Source organism: Erpetoichthys calabaricus, chromosome 2, assembly GCF_900747795.2.
Source record: "Erpetoichthys calabaricus chromosome 2, fErpCal1.3, whole genome shotgun sequence".
NCBI lineage: Eukaryota > Metazoa > Chordata > Cladistia > Polypteriformes > Polypteridae > Erpetoichthys > Erpetoichthys calabaricus.
In genome coordinates this window covers 142,437,937-142,459,175 of record NC_041395.2, presented here as the reverse complement: position 1 = coordinate 142,459,175, position 21,239 = coordinate 142,437,937, and the positions used below count along the sequence as shown (strand labels likewise).

The 21,239-nt window shown below is 39.6% G+C and overlaps 1 protein-coding gene across 2 annotated transcripts in view; it reads left to right on the top strand.

The window, feature by feature from the left end:
• The window catches only part of LOC114646412 (inactive N-acetylated-alpha-linked acidic dipeptidase-like protein 2), a 1,943,185-nt gene that overhangs the window by 1,863,292 nt on the left and 58,654 nt on the right, over nucleotides 1-21,239 (top strand). For both annotated transcript variants that reach the window (XM_051923949.1, XM_051923950.1), the window contains one exon: nucleotides 16,617-16,815. In XM_051923949.1, coding sequence (XP_051779909.1) covers nucleotides 16,617-16,815 — 199 coding nt within the window. The remainder of the gene's footprint in view (nucleotides 1-16,616; nucleotides 16,816-21,239) is intronic.

Here is a 21,239-nt window from a genome sequence, read left to right as displayed (position 1 = left end):
CAGGAGCATTTTGAACAGTTTGAAATATGCTAAAATATTTTCTGTAAGATGACCAAGAGGAAAATGTCAGCAATCAAAGCTTCCTCTAAAATGTAGTTGTCATTAGGGAGTACAGTCAGTCCAAAGAATTTTGAATAAGACTGGTATGCAGCTTCTCCATTTTGACATGGAGTCCATATTGGAAATGGTGACATAAAATGCTCCTGTCTTTTTACATGTTTCAAAGTTGCAAAAAATTATTGTTATTATACTTATTCCATGATTGTCTCAGATGTTCTGTTGGGTGTTTTTGTAGTCTCTGTAGTTTAGTTCATAACCCAAGATTTAGGACTCTAGGCCTTCTGCAGCTGGCTTGATGCTACCTTATCCAGCTCCTGTGTCCTTGAGTGTTTCTAGAGGTCTCTGAGAATTGCACTAAAGCGTCTGTTACTAGTACCTTTGTGGCTGCCTTCTCCCATTGTCACTCAACTTTGATTGTTCAGTTTTGATATTTGTCTGTTTTTCCACTTTTATTTATTTATTTATTTTGATATAATTGTCTCTGGGGATTGCCATGTATATCATCCACATCTGCATCTTTGCAATATATGGTGTTCCAGAGTTTCTTTTTCTGAAGTCCCAGAGAATCTCGATGTCATCTTTTTGCAGCACCTTCACCACTTTGTGTTCTCACCACTTGTCAGGAACAGTGAATTTCTATTTCATGCACAGATTCTAGTGTAGCATCTTTGCCATTTTAAGGTGTTTCTTCCTGTAATTGTTCTGTGAAGTCTTTTTGCTGGTGCAGATAAGATGGTCCACAGCCTCTTCCTTCTTCTTGAATGCTAGGAGTTGCTGTTCTGTCTGATGAAGTTGATTCTTGTCTTTATGGCAGTGGTGCACAATGCTTGGTCCTGTCCAACCAATATCAGGTCTTTCGTCTCCCTCATGTGGCCATCGTTCCTCTGTCAATATAACATTCTCCATCTTTTTCTTCTCCCATTTGTGGCTTTTTACTGTGCAATTTTACAGTCAGGTCTAAAACTAACCTCAGTATGGAAGGAATATGATAGCAATCAACCAAAAAGTTAACAAAAGCAACATATAGCATTTGTACATTTGAGATGGACATGCAACCTCAGATATGATTTTTTATTGAAGTGATGTTTTGACCTTAACAATAATGTGAGATTCAGAGTTGGTCACAGACAACTAGAAGGATCAAAAATGACACTGGAAAAAAATTGCTCTGCTTTAGTGATGGGCAGTTCCTTCTTTAGAGCTGGAAAAAAGGTAAATATCACTGACCACAAAATTAAAACTGTAAGAAATTATTTCAGTATCTGCAGTTTTGAACTTCACATGCTTTGCTATCATCTATTGATTTTTTTAACTATTGTACAATCCCTAGTAGAATTCTTCATGAGGATCAGTAAAATCAATGCTGTACTGAAGGAAAAGATATAAAACCAGAATATAAAAGCAATTCCCTTTGAAAGAGTGGTTCTTACTGTACATACTCTGCAGTGGCAGAACAAAACTGTACCAGATAACATAATACCTTTGTTATGCATATTCGTCTAATTCAATCCTAGCCACTTCCTGCGCAGGCTAGGTCAGCTGTCACAAACTCCAAATTCACTTCCCCAAGTCCCACCCTTAGACTTTCTCTCATCATTCTGACACACCAGAATTAGAACTTGGAAGCACTTCTAAGTCAGATGTGGCCTTAGTAATTTAGTAAGACAGCTTCACCAGAGCACCTTTCCACACTCCATGGCCCCCATTACATCCTGTAGTGGCAAAAATGAATTTATTGGTATAGAAATATATATCAAAGAATAGGCAAAAGCCCTTTAATTAAATGATAGCTGTGTAAGCCCATTCTGTAAAAAGCTCAGGCTCCTAGAAACCATGGATTCTGGCACTACAATCAATCAATCGCATCGCTTGTACATTAGCGGCTAAGCAAAGTTCTCTTTCCTCTGCGGTTTTGATTTGCCGATGTGCTTGCTTCTGTTGTCTATCAGTGGCTAAGTGAGATTCTCTGTCCTCAGAAGTTTCGTTTGCACAATGTGCTCGCCTCGCTTGTGTATTAGCAGCTAAGAGAGTTTCTCTTTTCTCAGCAGTTTAACTTAGGCGACAGAGTCGAGTTCTTTGAGCTTCATGCTGTAGCCTCACACTTCCAGGTTGGACAGACAGACACACACACTTCCACATGTAGACGTTTATATATAAGAAAAGGTTTCTTATTGTTAAGAAGTCACATTTATTCCTAATTTTTTAAACAGTCTTCATATTAGCAACTGTATTTAAGTAAGATTTAACACTGGAATTTCATGACATAGAAAACTCAGTTGCTTATTGTTTTATCTGTGCTACCATACAGTTGCAGGAAAAAGAATATATGAAGTTGTCTCTCATGAAGATTTAGTTGACTTATGACAGAGGCTCAGTATTGTGAGGCCCACCTGTCAAAGACAGCACCTTTAACAAATGGTGACTTCCTGAATGATGGAAGTGTGTTGTCTGATGACAAAGCAGCTTGGGATGGAATTCTAAGTATGGTAATTTCTTCAGGCAAATAGAGAGAGTGAGAGAAAAAGTAGGCCTGGGGTCAGCATCTATTCATATGTTGCCAGAGGCATTCTTACATTTAGGTAATTTTCTCTCAGCTCTGATAGCACACTAGAATATTTTGCATGAAGATGAAATTCTGTAAACCAGTTCCGTTCTCTTTACTACTCCTGCATTGGTTAGTTCATTTCATCTTTGATGTTAGCAGTGACAGATTTCAGCCGAAATAAGGGTGAAAAAATGGTTACTTTTAATATGTGTAATGAAAAAATGCATCCTGTCCATTTTTTCATTAACTGGCCATCTGCATGTTTATAAAGATATTCTTATGTTTAAGAAGCTATGTATGAAATGTAAGTCTGCTATTGCTATTACATTTTTTTCATTATCTTTTCAAGACAGTTAAAGTTATTGCTTAATTAGCTTGCCAGTTAATTAAATACTGTGTCATCATATTAAAATTATAACATATAACAAATCATAACAAAACTACTTTGTGTGTTTATGTACTCATTATGTAATTAGTGAAGTTCATATTTGCATTTTATGCCTGAGAACCTGTCACGGGGCTCTGCACCTGCACTCTCTGAGGAGCACTGTCCAGGTGTTGTTTCTGCCTTGCACCCTGTGATGGCTGGGAGAGGCTCCGGCTGCCCTGTGACTCTGCCCTGGGTAATCAGGTTTATTAATTGGATGGATGAATGCTGGTCAGTTTTCCTTGTTATTTCATGTACCAGTCCCTCGGTTCCTGTTCATCCTTTGGCAATGGTCCTCTCTGACACACACACACTGATACACAGATCACATTCCCGCTCTTTTAATTCATTCTCATCTCCGTGACAGCACTTTCTGTGATCCTCATCAGAATAAGGTAGGAAAACCACTGCTGATTTGAGATGCAGTTGATATGTTTGATGCAAAACTCCACCTTTTTGTTTTAGTTTTTAGAATTAGAATTAGAAGCCTATATTGTCATTATGTGCCTGATATCATGTACAATGAAATTGAAGAGCAGCTGCTCCTTCATGCAACAAAAAAAAATCAGTAACTATAAAGTACTACATATAAAACTGCTAAATAAAAAGAATATAAAAATACTAATTAATAGGCATCAATGCGGTATTGATAAGCAACAAATGAGATATTACCTTCTTCTTCTTCTTTCGGCTGCTCCCGTTAGGGGTCGCCATAGAGGATCATCTTGTCCGCATATCGATATGGCAAAATTTTACATTGGATGCCCTTCCTGATGTAACCCTCCCCATTTATCCGGGCTTGGGACTGGCATGAAGAAACACACTGGTTTGTGCACCCTGTGGCTTTTGCACAATTAATTACTAATGATATGAATATTACACAAAGAATACTAATAGCATAAAATATTGCACACAAAACAAATAGAGCGATATTACACTAGACTGTGATTATTACACAGAGGATTATTTCACATCCAAATTAAAGGTGACCCAGATTCAGTGTGGGGGGGGGGGGGGGGGGGTTTGAAGGACAGAGAAAAGATAGAGGAACAGAGACCCAGAGAGAGATAGTCAGTGCACGTTGAGATTTAGTGTAGTTATGGTTCCAAGAAATAAATTGTCTGAGTCTGTTTACCTTTGATTTGATTGACTTGTAGCACCTACCAGAGGGCAACAGGTTAAACAGGTGAAAACTAGGATGTCAGGGGTCGTTCAGAATATTTTTTGCCCTACCAAGGCAGCGAGAAGTAAGCAATTCTTGCAGGGAGGGCAGAGAGTAGCCGACAATCTTCTGAGCTGCATTGATGACATGCTCTTGCCCCCTCCTGTCTGCTGCAGTGCAGCTTCTATACCACACTACGATATAGAACATCAGCACACTCTCTATGAAGGAGCAGTAAAAGTTCACCAGCAGTTTTTGATCCAGATTATTCTTCCTAAGCAGCCTCATGAAGTGAAGTTGCTGATGTGCTTTTTTAATGACCACTTTGGTGTTTTCAGTCCAAGACAGGTCAGCAGAGATAAAAGGCTGGCATTGTCTACGAACAATCCCCATTGATATGGAGGGGGTCCAATTGTACACTGTTTTTCTTGAGGTCAAAGATGATTTCCTTTGTTTTCTTGGTGTTCGTTGTCAGGTTATTTGCTGAGCTCCAAGCTGACAACGTCAGGATCTCTTCTTTGTAGGCAGATTCATTCCCCTCTGAAATGAGTCTAACAGCTGTAGTGTCATCAGCAAATTCAATAATTGTGTTATTAGAGTGGGCTGGACTGCAGTCATGGGTGTAGAAGGCAAACAGCAATGGCCTTAGCACACGACCTTACGGAGACCTGGTTGTTGAGGGAACGAGTTGAAGAAAAGTGGGGGCTGAGCTTCACTGTCTGAGGTTGATTGATAAGAAACCCCTTTATCCAGTCACAGAAGAGTGGATGAAAACCTAGGTTAGACAGTTTACTTATTAGAATATCAGGAATAATAGTATTAAAAGCTGAGCTATAGTCAATAAAAAGCATCCTTAAATATCTCCCCTGGGGTTCCAAGTGGCTCAGTGCAGTGTGACGAGCTATGGGTATGGCATCCTCAGTGGACCGAAATTTCTCTGTAAGCAAACTGGTGTGTGTCAAAACTGGGAGAGAGCCAGACTCTCGAAACACTTCATGACAAGACATGTAAGTGCTATTGGGCGATAGTCATTCAGACTGTTAGTGGCTGAAGTTTTGGGTACAGGAATGATGGTAGCTGACTTCAGTCAGGGTGGAATGAAGGCTTTTCGTAGGGAGTGATTGAAGATGCTGGTTAAGATGTGTGAGAGCTGGTCAACACATGCTTTTAGTACCTTCCCAGGTATCCCGTCAGGACCAGCAACCTTTCTCGGGTTCATTGACTTGAGCACCTGCCTCATTTGATGCTCCTGTAAAGTAAATGTCTAGGTGCTAGAGTCTAAGGGGACCAAGAGAATGAGACTGGGTGTTGAAGGAAGGTCTTCAAGTCCGCAGATGTTGTATTTCAGCCCCTGTAGTTGGTGAGGTCCTATATTAGGGTTCTATATATTCCTGCCACACACACTGAGGGTCTTTTTCTGAGAAGTGGACTACTATCCTCCTTTTTTAGATCACCTTAGTCTCTTTTATTCCTCTCTTCAGCTCAGCTCTAGTAGCACTATACAGAGCAGTGTCACCTGATCTGAGTCAGTGTCTTTGTGGAGGGACCTAACTTTTCTGGGCATCAAGGGTTTCTGGTTGGGTAAGACATGGTTACAGTTCTCTACAGTGAAATTATCAGCAAAGTACTTGAAATAGGAAAGAACCAACCCTGTGCATTCAGCTAAACTGTGATGTTCAAATATGTCCCAATCAGTATGTGCAAAACAGTCCTGTAGTCAAGAGAGTGCATACTCAGGCCAGGTTTTTAACAGACTTATGTTTGGCTTTCTTTTTCTCCTAAAAGGTGTGTATGCGGGAATGAGGAGCAAACAGAGGTGGTCTGACTGGCCTAATTGAAGGAGGGGTGTGGCCCTATACATGTGTTTAATATTAAAGTAAACTTGATCAAGTGTATTGTTGAACACACACTTTTTTTCGTCTTTGTTTCTGTCCTCGTAGTGGATTGTGTGGCCTGCTAGCTGCACTGCATTGTCCAGAATCATCAAGTGAAATCAGGTTTCAGTTATTATAACACAGCAGTCACAAAAATAATGATTTCCAGCAATTAAGAGTTCCAGTACATCCATTTTTTGAGTCATGGATCTTGCATTGGTGAGAAACATATTTGGTAAAGGAGGCTTATGTGGTTGTTTCATGAATCTCTCTAGTAGGCTGGACTGGAATTCCTTCTTCTGCTTTCTTTCCCACTGCCATCTGTGGCATCTGCCAGACCCAGTAACAATCCAAGACGATACCAGTTGTCACACTAGGCCAAGTGGGAATGGTGTGAGAACAATGAAAATCATCCGTAATGGGAAGTTTTAGCCGAAAATGAATAACCAGTAAATTTTGGCTGCTATAGTAACAATTTCCACAACTGTACTAACATACTGTGCAGAATAAAAAAGAAAGCATCCGAAAGAGAGAGCTACGAACCGCTGCATCCGTTCGTGCCACCATTGCAGAGCTGAGATTTTCTACACAGCCAGCAAAATGTTTAGTCTACTTGCTCTCACACTGGGAGAAAGCTGTGATGAGCTACTGAATTGAGAATCTCAGAAGCCTGGTAAAGCTACCTTAAAATATCCATAAGCAAAGGTCTCCTTTTCCCATAACTTGATTTATATATAGTTATTTTATTTGTGAAGGTTCTTCATTAGCAGGACAGGTAATGCAGCTGCTTATGGGAGTTTCCCTAGCATTTATAAGTGACAAGCAGGACGGAGAGGCTTTTTGACTAGAAAGGAAGGTGATTTCTTACCCTCTTGCACTCTGTAATCTTAGTTCAGGTTGGGAACAAGGAATTTTGGATGGACTGGGGGAAGGCAGATGTCAGGTGCAGTTCATTTCTCCACTTGGTTCTTCTGAGCTGGTACTAGTTAGGACACCTGCAGGGTGGCATGGGACTTGACATTCAGAAGTGCAGACCTGTCAGGGTCCACTAGAAGGTGTTGCTGTGGTAAGGCTGCCTTGGTTTACACACGACCCGAAAGTGTTCTGGATGACCAGTGTTGTAAACCAATAATCAGCCCCATGTCCAGTTTAAAAGAAGCCACTCAACAGGAGGAGAGAAAGAGCATTCACTTGTTTTGTCATTGTGGTTTTATTGATTGTACACACTTGGTGAGGTATTTTGGTGTAATAAAATCCTGTATTTGAACCTAGGACTGTGTTGGGTGATATGTGTCTGGGGTTTGGAACTCCCCTTTTGTGGTAACATGTCCATTGTTGCTCTTTCCTTTTGGAGTGGACATGCAAGCGGAACAATTATTATGGTTTGTTGAATCTGATTTAGCACCAACAGAACCAGCCATCCCTCCTCTTCTCCTGCTTAGAATGTGTATAATATGTGTGGGGAACAGCCCGGACACAGACAGGTAGACATGATGGTTTCACCACACACACGTTTATTATACAATATTTGCAAGTTTTGAAGTGCACAAACCCAGTGCCTCAGCACCAATCACCCTTCAGTCCTTGGCCACCACAATGCCTTCACTGTCTCTGGTCCGCCTCCACTCTTCTCCTCTGAGCTCCGTCCTACTTCCACCCGAATCTTGCCCATGAATGGAGGGAGGTGGCCCCTTTTATACACCCCCGGATGGACTCCAGGTGCTTCCTGAGGAGCCTCCGTTGACATACCCCTGTGTGGCGGAAGCTCTGACTGTGTACCCGTAAGTCCTCCGGGTGTCCCCAATCCTCTTCCCCCCAGCACTTCTGGGTGTGGCGGAAGTGCTGAGGTCCGGGGCTCACAAGGCATCGGGGCGCCCCCTGGCGGTGACCACAGGCCCCTACAGGGTTGAGCTTCCAAGCTCTGTACCTGTGGCCCCCAAAGCAACCAGGGCATTCACCCCCTCGTGTTCTGGAGGAGGCACAAGCCCTCTTCCGGTCCTCCTGGGCATCCCGGCTGGGCATGAACCCCAGCCGGGTGCCACATATGCTTCTGTTGACGTCTCTCAACCCTGAACTCCACTTTAAAATAAATTGACCAAATAAAGTGTATGAATTTGAGATGCTGGCTAGTATTTCAGCTATATGTGTAGGATGGCAAAAACAAATAGTCATACATAATTCATACATTTCTAATCATTGAGCATTCTTTGGAAATATATGAAATGACAAAATTAAAATAACTGTAAATATCTCATGTAACCAGAATACATCCCAACCATCCATTTTTCAAACCTACTTATCGTGAGCAGGATCATAGGGCAACTGGAGCGCTTCCCTGCAAGCAGGTGGTGCAAGGTTGGAAAAATCCCTGGAGAGAGCGCCAGTTATCACAATAACAACAACATTAATTTCTTTAGCACATTTCCATACAGAATGTGGCTCAAACAAAGTGCCTTCCAAGATGTCAAAGAAATAGCTAAAAGAAAAGAAAAACAAGTGAAACCAAGCAAGAATAATATTGAGTAAGTAACAAATAAGTTGGTATGAGTGTACATTTCATAAATATATAATATAATCAGTGGAAATGTAGAGTCTAATATATAATATTGTATTCTTTGTCTCTAAAGATGAGTGTGATGATAAGGTCAGATGGCCTATAGGACAGAAAAAAACACAAAAACCTTCGTTTAAGCTGAAGAAAAAAAAAAAAATCTGCAGGAGGCCAAAAGAGCGCCTATCCCCCACTGGGCATTGTACCTGACACTGATGTCTTAAAGTCTTTCCTCATTGTTTCCAGGCTTTGTCCCAGATGATTTGACGTAGCTGGTCCCATGAGCTGTTTAGGTATCCGCTCTCAATGGAGCATCACAGGTGGCTGCACAGTGCCTTGATCAGGTGGTGGAAGTACAAAATGCTACTGCTGAGAGATCAGAAAAAAAAGCAAATTCCTCACAAACATGATAACTTTATGCATGTATATTCTATTAGGAGTACAACTAAAATGTAGCTATGAAAAAAACAAATGAAAAAAGTGGGTATATAGGTGTTTTGTTTTTTTTAAACACACACACATATATACACACACAAATTGGGGCAAATTTAGTCTACACAGATACAGCAAGAACATGCAAAGTTCACTCAGGGAGCAACCAGGATGTAAAAACAGGTCTCCTTACTGTGAGGCAGCAGCACTACCACTGCACCACTGTGCAACTCACCAGAAAACATATAGTAGGCTTTTAAATAGCGATAATACATTAAATTTTCTCATTTGTTTGGCAAGACTAAATTATTACATATACAGTAAGTGAATTTTTAATTCATTTAGGCATAGCAGTTGTGATTAAGTCATTCTAGTTTTTTACACTCTGATTTTACTGATTTTAGTTACTACATTGTTCAATCACCAGTTAAATTTGCATTTAAGTTTCATTACATTATCATGCATGATCCCTCTTATGATCATCCTGAAAATACAACTTTAAGTCTTAAAAAAATCATTGTTATTGATATACAGTATACAGTAATCCCTCCTCCATCGCGGGGGTTGCGTTCCAGAGCCACCTGCGAAATAAGAAAATCCGCGAAGTAGAAACCATATGTTTATATGGTTATTTTTATATTGTCATGCTTGGGTCACAGATTTGCGCAGAAACACAGGAGGTTGTAGAGCGACAGGAACGTTATTCAAACACTGCAAACAAACATTTGTCTCTTTTTCAAAAGTTTAAACTGTGCTCCATGACAAGACAGAGATGACAGTTCAGTCTCACAATTAAAAGAATGCAAACATATCTTCCTCTTCAAAGGAGTGCCTGTCAGGAGCACAGAATGTCACATAGATAGAGAAAACAATCTCTAGCAAACAAATCAATAGGGCTGTTTGGCTTTTAAGTATGCAAAGCACCGCGGCACAAAGCTGTTGAAGGCGGCAGCTCACACCCCCTCCGTCAGGAGCAGGAAGATAGAGAGAGAGAGAGAGACAGAGAAAAACAAACAAGCACAAATCAATACGTGCCCTTCGAGCTTTTAAGTATGCGAAGCACCGTGCAGCATGTCGTCTCAGGAAGCAGCTGCACAAAAGATAGCAACGTGAAGATAATCTTTCAGCATTTTTAGACGAGCGTCCGTATCGTCTAGGTGTGCGAACAGCCCCCCTGCTCAATCCCCATACGTCAGGATCAGAGAAAGTCAGCGCAAGAGAGAGAGAAGAGTAAGCAATCTAGCTTCTCAGCCATCTGCCAATAGCGTCCCTTGTATGAAATCAACTGGGCAAACCAACTGAGGAAGCATGTACCAGAAATTAAAAGACCCATTGTCCGCAGAAATCCGCGAACCAGCAAAAAATCCGCGATATATATTTAAATATGCTTACATATAAAATCCGCGATGGAGTGAAGCCGCGAAAGGCGAAGCGCGATATAGCGAGGGATCACTGTATTTTCACCATTGACTCAATTTGCAAAATGTTATAGATATTCTAATAAAAGTATAATGGTGGCTGACAGCAATGTGTATTCACCATGTTTCAGGTCTAGATGTAATCATTACAATTAATTCATCATTCTAGGATTCATTCATCCTTCTAGATGAATTCATGAATTCTAGATGGATTCTAGATGGGGCTTGGTGTGGGTTCCAGGTCTGACTTCTGTTTTTTAGCTGGTGTGGTAGACAGCAGTCTCCAAGCATCCCTAACCCCAAACAAGTGTGAAGAATTCTTGAATTAAAGGATGTTATTACAAATAATTAAAATGAAACTCAACAAAAAGAGAGAACTTAAGAACAAAAAGAATATATTAAAATGGAAGTGTCTGTCAGTGTTTTGTGGCTTGTACTCTTATTCACAAGTGTATCATCTGCCAACTACTTGCTTTGCCTCCAGTTTCTAATAACTCTTTTTCTGTCTGGTCTGGCTACAGTAAATATTATACTAGAAAGAAATATGAATGGTTGTCTCATACCAGTGTGAAATGTTTGATGAACTGTCTTGAAGCAGACAGGTTTCCTCAGGTATGCTCAGCATTGATCTCATTGATCTGCAGCCTTACCCAGGTGACAGCAAGTAAACTAACTGAACCTCCCTGTAGACAATATTTTGTTATAATGGTGAGACCAGCCATCACAGCCCAGTCAGCTGTTACTACTGTACAACCCTGTGGCAAAAAAGCAGATCCAAACAATGAATGAAGCAAATGGCCACCGTGGCCTGATTTTCATTTAATTGTTGGGTCCTTGCAGCCAAGGTGCCTTAATCTAAAGTCATTGTGTGACATTGAGCAAATCTCTTCATTTATTAGATCTGCACTTGGGAAAAGGAAAATATGTAAACATTTTTACCAATATTTTCTTTATTACTTTACATAATAAGTAAAATGTAAATCTTTTATTATCATCAGTTTTAACATAATATAGGGGTACCATACCTTATTGTTGTTGAGTTGGGGTTCATGCCTGTTTCCTCTAATACTCCATAATCAAATCATCAGGTACACATCTTCACCTTGTGCGCAGAATGCCCTGTGTGGCTCAGAGTGTCTTATTAGGTGGGTTTGCACCAATTGTGATAGCCAGGTCCGTCCATCTATCTTTGTGTCTGCCCGCATGAAACAACTTGGCCACTCATGGAACAATTTGAAATGTGGCACACCTATTCATCATGGGAATTTGCTGAAACAGTTCCTGCTACAATACTTTCTCGTAAACCCTTTAATGGACACTGAGTGATTTATAACACCATGCCATTTGTTTAAAGTTTGTTTTCAGGGACTCCACAAAATTTCGATCTTCAAGCTTTCCAGGTTTCTGATGGGTTAATAATGAAGTCCCAATCCTCCTGAGGCTCCTTGTAATTTGCACCCTGTCTTTAAATTGCATCTATTTAATTTTGGAGGAACATTGTGATGAGCTGTTGACCTACCCATGATTGCTTTGCTGCCTTTCATTCATTACTGCCAAAATAGGCTCCATCTCTTCATGACCGAGGATTTTAGGGTATGGTAACAAATGTATTAACAAACAAAATGGGGTTCTGTTGTGTCAGTAATGTGACTCAATCCCATGGAAATATCACAGTAAATGGAATATTTTCTGTCAATTTACTGGATATTGCACTATATACACCGTATCATATGCATTGTTGAAAAACTGAAAAACAAATTCAGGCTTACTAAGATCTTCCTAGTACTAGGGTGTTGTACCGTGTTAGCCATTATGAATGTAGAGAAAAGCCAAGCAAAATGACACCTTTTATTGGCTAACTAGAAAGATTACAATATGCAAGCTTTCGAGGCAACTCAGGCCCCTTCTTCAGGCAAGATGTAATCATCTTGCCTGAAGAAGGGGCCTGAGTTGCCTCGAAAGCTTGCATATTGTAATCTTTCTAGTTAGCCAATAAAAGGTGTCATTTTGCTTGGCTTTTCTCTAAGATCTTCCTGAAACACCGAGACCAAATGCTTCCATTTAATTAAAAAGTCATTAAAAAGCTCCACTGCCACGTGTGCCATCGATTCCTGCCTTGTACCTAAAACTACCAGAAAGGCCTGTACATTCTCCCTTCCAATATCCTGAGTAAGAGAAGATTTGTAAATAGATGGGATAGATGAGGAGAGATATTTTCACTTAAATAGATGACATGCTGGCATGGAGCTTAGACCATCTAAAAATGGAGTGTGCAGCTCGACATCAATAATGAGATGTGCCTTCACACAGCACAGAACTGCGCAGTGATGGAAACAGTGATTACTAACATAAAAAAAAATTAGGTGGCTGTCCAAAACTTTTATGCTTTTCATTTGTTCAAGGATGCTGTTTTTCACAGCTTACAAGAGTGTCTCATATCATATTACTATGTTGACTCTAACGGGATACAAAAAATAAAGGACATAAAAGAATGCTTATTCTGCTCTGGTTAAACTCCGTCGACTAAAAGGTCAGGAAAGGTTAATTAGGAAAGTGTCAGCATAAATAACAGTTTGTTTTTCCTCCTTTTTATTTACAAACAAGTCCATTTGAGATATGAAAACAAATGCTCTAGGGTGGCTGGCACTTGACATGCATTTATGAAATTTCTTCTGCACTGTAATAAAGCACTATGTCGTTTTAATCCACTTCATGCAAGGTGCTTTCCGTAAGCAATGCAGACAGACCTTCAAGAACATCTCATTATTGAATAATTCTGCTGTTCCAGTCAGTGGACATGTGCACATTTTTTGTAAGAGTCTTTGCTTGTAATTATGAGTATGAGGCAAACCTCACATTCTTTTGTAAGATTAAAACACAAGTCCAAAGTTGTTCAGTCACACATTGTTGGTAGTGAACACAGAGAGGGGTGTCAAGCAATGCTGGTTCCATTTTGGAGTTGAGGAGTGCGGTAATGCAGTCCTATTGATTTATCAAGTGTTCGCAAAGCTTGACAGATGAGGAGTAACCAGCTGAGGTAATACTGGCATAGTCTCAGTTATGATCTCCTATTTTTTGGTACATCAAGCCAATAAGAGCATTTTCAACTCTCTTGTCTTTGTCTTTTCAAGAAATTACTCAAGCAGTTGTTGTTTTACACAGTATCTTTCACACTGGGCGATATCACAAAAAGCACTTGTTAGGATGTCACTGGGACTCTTCCCCCACCACTGGAGTCAGTTTCTGTGCAGCATTAATCAGGTTGTTTGATGGAAGAGACGAGATAAATAAAAGAAGGAGTTTGGCAGGGGCAGGTTGCTTGATCCTTGTGCAAAAGCCTTTTGTCAGGTTCCCTGTGTTTTATTGATTTTTGAAAATCTTCCCTTTGCACATTTTGGGAATTAATTTTTGTCTGATGCCTACCTTGACACCTTTACCTGTTTTTGTTAAGATGTCCATGTATGACCTGCTCTTTGGACTCTGCTCTTGTATTTGTCCTGTTAGATTTTGTTGTTGTTACCTTCTGCCTATCTTTCCATGTTGCCTTTTAGACTGCAGGCTTTAAATAAATAAGCATCATATACCAGTCTTCCATGGCCTCTGGCTTGTCTGCTCATGCAGGTTTGTACCCCAACTTAGGCTTAAGATGCTAGTTGTGCTTTCCTGGCTGACAGGCTGCGTTTCAGTGTAGTGCGAAGGGGCTTTGCTACAAGAGCTGCTGCCTCTGTGGACATGTCTGCTTGGAATGTGTCTAACAGAAGTCACAACACATGCAGTGCTACAGAACCACAATGCTAGGCTTTGAATTAAAGCCATATTTAAACAAGAAATGTTTATTTGGTTGCACACAGTGCAGAGCAGGATTAGCAGGGTCAGGTTAATGTCTTTAAACTGTAAACTTTAAACCACCCTAACTCACTCTCACCTCGGAGTACTGCACCCTCCACCCATCCTTCTGCTGATACCAGCATAGGAGAGACATCTCCACCCACAATTACAGCAGCGCAGATGAGCAGAGAGCTGAGGAGACTTTGTGCCAGCAGAGCAGCGGGTCCAGATTGAGTATTGCCACAACTGCTGAAGGTCTGTGCATCGGAGCTGGGGAGTCCTCTACAGTGCATCTTCAACCTGAGCCTGGAACAGGGGAGAGTCCTGAGGCTTTGGAAAACATCTTGCATCACCCCAGTCCAAAAGGTATCAAGTCCTAGTGAGCTGAACGACTTCCGGCCTGTCACTCTGACGTCACATGTGATGAAGACCATGGAGCGGCTGCTGCTTCACCATCTGAGGCCTCAGGTCCGCCACACCCTTGACCTTCTGCAGTTCGCATACCAGGAGAAGGTGGGAGCAGAGGATGCCATCATCTATGTGCTACACCGATCCCTCTCCTACTTGGACAGAGGCAGTGGTGCTGTAAGAATTATGTTTCTAGACTTCTCTAGCGCCTTCAACACCATCCAACCTCTGCTCCTTAGGGACAAGCTGACAGAGATGGGAGTAGATTCATACCTAGTGGCATGGATCATGGACTATCTTACAAACAGACCTCAGTATGTGCGTCTTGGGAACTGCAGGTCTGACATTGTGGTCAGCAACACAGGAGCGCCACAAGGGACTGTACTTTCTCCGGTCCTGTTCAGCCTATATACATCGGACTTCCAATACAACTCGGAGTCCTGCCACGTGCAAAAGTTCGCTGACGACACTGTTATCGTGGGCTGCATCAGGAATGGGCAGGAGGAGGAGTATAGGAACTTCATCAAGGACTTTGTTAAATGGTGCGACTCAAACCACCTACCCCTGAACACCAGCAAAACCAAGGAGCTGGTGATGGATTTTAGGAGGCCCAGACCCCTCATGGACCCCGTGATCGTCAGAGGTGACTGTGTGCAGATGGTGCAGACCTATAAATACCTGGGAGTGCAGCTGGATGATAAATTGGACTTGACTGCCAATACTGATTCTCTGTGCAAGAGAGGACAGTGCTGGCTATACTTCCTTAGAAGACTGGCGTCCTTCAACATCTGCAATAAGATGCTGCAGATGTTCTATCAGACGGTTGTGGTGAGCGCCCTCTTCTACGCGGTGGTGTGCTGGGGAGGCAACATAAAGAAGAGGATGCCTCACGTCTGGACAAACTGGTGAGGAAGGCAGGCTCTATTGTAGGCATGGAGCTGGACAGTTTGACATCTGTGCTAAGCAGGCTCCTATCAATTATGGACAATCCACTGCATCCACAAAACAGTGTCATCTCCAGACAGAGGAGCAGCTTCAGAGACAGACTGCTGTCACTGTCCTGCTCCACTGACAGACTGAGAAGATCGTTCCTCCCCCAAACTATGCGACTCTTCAATTCCACCCAGGGGGTAAACGTTAACATTATTCAAAGTTATTGTCTGTTTTTACCTGCATTTTTATTACTCTTTAATTTAATATAGTTTTTTTGTATCAGTATGGTGCTGCTGGAGTATGTGAATTTCCCCTTGGGATTAATAAAGTATCTATCTATCTATCTATCTATCTATCTATCTATCTATCTATCTATCTATCTATCTATCTATCTATCTATCTATCTATCTATCTATCTATCTATCTATCTATCTATCTATCTATAAAAAAGAAATGGTCTGTGACTGGGGCTCTCTATGTTCACCTGGTCTCTCTTGTAGGCACTTAGGGTTAGGGTCAAACTATAAAGAACTATGTGAAGTGTAACATGTTTATCTGTGAACTTTACTTGTTTTGATTGTCGGATATGTCTAAAGTAACACTTAGTTACTCACGTACTCTTATTGTTAATACAAATGGATCTTTGTTATCACTCATGAAATTGCTGTCAATTAATCTATTAGTACCTTTAGATTACAGCTATTGGGTAATTCCAGACTGATGAGAGCTGAACTCATCCATCAAATAATGATAGGAAGTACATTTTTGTGCATTTAGTCAAAAGCATTTTGGGTGGTATATCAAAAACAACAAATAAATGCAGCTATAACTCTAATGGGCATTTATATAGTGTTAAATTATTTAATTACTAGTAGTAACTAGTATGGTGTATTTTCAGTGCACAAAGCATTCCCAGTTTTACAATGCTTGCAGCAAATTCTCAACTGTTAATAGTGTTATATTTGATTTATTTTACAGATGACAAATTGATTGCAGATCAGCTGATGGCATATTCTGGCTCTCTGAGAGAAAGTGCCCAACTTTTTCAGTCAGAAGAGATGCGACCTGCTAATGATCCAAAGGAAAGAGACCCAGTACACGTGAGAATGTTGAATGACGTGCTGCAAAACCTTGAGAAAAACTTTGTTATTCCTCAGGCCCCTCCAGGATTTTACAGGTAACTTTCTAGAGTTCTACTTACCCCAGTAGTAGGAGATAAATCATGAGATGTACTTTTCATATGTTATTATGTAGTGAGTCCCATTGAGAGGCACTGAGCAGAACACAGAGGAAAAGCTTCTGTTATGTGATAAACTGAGAAAGATATCCTACATCCTGTAGAGGAAGAGGAAATCTGGATTACATCTGAACATCTGAATTGTTCTAACATCTCATCTTGTAGATGAGATATTAGAACATTTACCCTTAACTATCAAAACAATCCTAATGAACTGAATAAACTGCTCTCGTTTGTAGAACTAATGTTCTTCACCATCTTTTTACATAATAAATAAATAAATACAATGAATGATATTGTTTATAACATAAGTAGTGCATATATTTCAGTTTAGCATTATTGACTCTGATCTCTGCATGGGATACCAGTCTATCAGAGGGCACAGTCAGTCATATGGATCCTATTTAGGTTCACCAATTTACCTAACACACAGGTCTTTGGGATATAGGGGGACAGAAGATATGGCATGAACACGTAAATCTCACAGATAAAGGGTCACATTTTTATATGCCATGGCAGCACTTATATTTATAGTCGGCACTTTTAAATGTGATGATTACATAAACTTTATGTTCTGCCTTTAAGGTTGAAGTTGTGTCTTTTTAACTGGAACAATTTTGGTGCTGTACTGACACAGGAATCGGCTTTTGAAAGGGCAACTGCTTGTCTCGGAGTTAACATATGAGAATCTGCAGTGATGGAAAACTGCACAGCAGGTCCCTTCTCAATGGAATAGCATTATGCAATATCACCTGCTCTTGGTCATGTTCTACAACTTAAACGTAACTGCAATGTGATTCATTTTTTTCTGTGTATCAATATAAACAAGGAGTTTAAAGTCTATTTATGTACATTTCATGGAAGGAACTTAAAAACTTTCATACAACAGCATTTCACAACTTTTTGAAACGCTGTGAAGATATATGGTCGCTAGGTAAACATAGATTAAATACGGTTATTTTATAAGACATCTAAATTTACATTGTTTACTTCTATCTTTCAAAACAGAGTGAGCTAAGCATTAATTATAAAAAACAAGTTAGCAGAAACTGTTAACATACTAGCATAAGAAAGTTAACACACTTTTCTTGGTAATTATAAAGGATTTTCTCCATGAACATTTTGTAGCCTTTGCCCAATTTTGGTGCTTTTCAACAAAACTCTTTACATTTCAAAAACTGATTACTGAAACTGGAAATAGAAACGTGGAATAACCAAGATTCACTGATGGATAACTAACAGGAAATAGATTTACCCATCAATGTGTAACTTCTGAAATTATGTGAAAAGTGCTAATTGCTAATTACTGCATTATTTTAGCATCACATTGTGAAATATTTGTAACATACTTTTAAATTTTAAGAGTATTTTCTAGTCATAGCCACTCTAGTGATGCTTTTCAATTGTGGTGTTGTGTACAAGTGTCTGTTTGTTATGTATTACACTTACGTGAGCAAATTAAATAAGGAGGCAGATTGACGACTGGACTGTTTAGTACTTTTAACTGAAACATCTTATGGTTGTTTTAAGTCTGCCAATGGGGTTGGTCTTTTTTCTTAAAAGTTTGTCCTTTTCAATAATCTTGCAATTGAAATGAATATTAATGTTACCTTTCCTTTGGGAAAACAAGAATTAGTCAGTGAAACAGTGCAATGTTTTCAATGGGGAAGCCCTTCACTTTGCAGCCAAGCTGTTCTCGAGCAATTTAATTGGGCAGTTATTGAAAAAAAAGAAACCCACACATTGCAGTTAATTGTCAGGATATTCTATAGAGTAATCCATCATTTCTGTCCATTGCTGTTCTTAGGTGTATACTCTGTAAAGAATGAGCCGTCCAGCACTCTGTTTCTATATGTTGTTATTTTATCTTTTTTCAGGTTGCCCACTTTCTTTCATCAACCTCTTATTAGATGTTAAAAAACAGACTCTATGTAGAAATGCTGCTTGTTCAGATTCTTCTAATCACTTGAACTATCCCTTTACTTAGTATTTACAGTACATGAAGAGAACAGCGCTGTATGTCAGTGTTACAGAAAGAATACTAGGTGGAGTACGCAACATTTCATCTAACGAATGGCAGTGTAGGTGTTCGGAAGATGTATGTTCTCTTTATATATTGCCTTTCATGTTTCATCTTACAAAGTGGGCCATGTTACAGTCCTAAATGACAAAATTAAGTTTCTATCTAAAAAAAAAAAAAGGTGAATTTCCACTTGGAATTAATAAAGTATCTATCTATCTATCTATCTATCTATCTATCTATCTATCTATCTATCTATCTATCTATCTATCTATCTATCTATCTATCTATCTATCTATCTATCTATCTATCTATCTATCTATCTATCTATCTATCTAAATGAAGCCATGCACTTTTAGTATAGCAGAATAAGAAGAGAAGCATATCAAAGGAAAATAATATGGCTGGCTCAAAATACATTAACAAAGAAATGAGTCTGGATTTGAATTTATTGACTGAAAGGATCAGCAAACCAAAAGTTAGAAATCTCCTAGTGGATAAGTCACTAGACTGCACTGCACGACATAGCATTCCAAATGCAGTCACCTTGGATGTGAACTGAATCTGGTGGTGTTTCAAATGTATAGCAGAGATAGTTGAACATTTACTCAAGCTCAAAATTAATTTGCCACATGCAACAAACACGTTGAAATATTATTCATAGTTGTCTTGGCAATAGTAAAAATACAGTACGAAGAGCTATAACTCTAAAGTGAAAATAAAGTCTTACGTGTACCAATTAAAATTGAGCCCAGAGAACCATCACAACAGCACACATAAATATGAAATTCACAGTACAAGTATGATATATTTAATATGTTTGAATGATTTGGACTAAAGTCTCACTTATAGTAAACGGGCTGCACAAAGCTAGCTGAAGTGAGAAGGGGCATTTCATTTGTAATCACCTGACTTTAGAAAATTGGTGGAGAATGTACAGATCATTGTATGCAGTTTTTTTTCTTTGGTCTAAACAATGTTTTCCACATCAGAGCTGTGCTCACAGTTTGAGACTGTCCTTCACAGTCTAATTACACTAGTACCTTTATGCTTAATTGGTATATTAAAAGGCAGTGGTGTTTATTTAAATGACTCTACATTTATGTTCGCCTTGCAAAATGTGTAATCCTCATTCTTTGATTGCATTTGCATGCAATCTGCATATATTATTGTCCTAACTTTTTTGTCTAAGAGTTTTTTTTTTTTTTGTATCTTACTTTGCCTCAAGTTTTAAAAGTAGTTCATTTGGATTTGAGGTCATAATGTACATTTATTTATGCATTTTGGGAACTCACTTATTCCAATAAAGGGTATGCAGCATCACTAGGTACAAACCCTGACTGAGACTCATTTTACATTCTTTCCAATATAATCAGCTTTATGGTAGTTTGCTTTTAGTCACTTTTTTCTTTTCATTGGTTACCTTAATTATATTTTATTCCTCTTCATGTTCATCTCTCAGCTCTTATTTAGGAAATACGCAGTGGATGAAGTCTCATTCAATCAATCACAATTTTCTATGGCTCTTTTCACAGTAGGCACCTTTATAACTAGCTTTATAAAGCAAACAGAAATACAACACTATTACAAACCAGCATAAGATGAATAACAGATTGTTATACAATTTAAAAACAGAAATAAAATCTTTAATACAGATTTTTATACCCACATTAGTGGAAATCTGAGTTTAGCTTCCATATATGTCCTAAAACTCCTGTGCTGCACTGCCTGTATTTTATGGTAGGCTAACTTGCTTTATCTGTTTCAAGGTCCTTTGCACATTTATTAGTATTACCTAGAGTGCCTTTCTATTGTGGCTTCCGATGTCATATAGAAAAGGGCCTCACTACAGACAAGAATAACATCTGTCAAGGTTATCTATATGCCCTTAAATGACTGCATGTGTCCAGTGGTCATTAAAGCAGAATATTAAGTATGGGAGCCTCTTTCACAGGTCTAAGGTCTCCTCTGTCATCATCCATTGGTGTCTATGGTTCTCTTCATCATGAAGACATATTATGTACTAACTCATGAATCAAATAGCACCACATTCTATGGCTTGGATCTCCCATCTGGTAATATTGATGCACTTTGTAATAATGCAGCCTTTATGAATGTCTAGGACCTGAGATTGACCTGAGCTAACCTGGATTTTCGGACTTCATCTCAGCTGGCAGTAGACTGGAGTACAATATTTTAATGTAGTGGCTCATCCAGGAGAGTTCTCTCTACAGCAGGGGTCCTCAATCATGGTTCTGGAGGGCCGCAATGGCTAAACAGGTTTTCATTCCAGCCAGTGTCCTAATTAGAACTCAATCCTTGCTGAAAGTTGGTGTTTAACTCT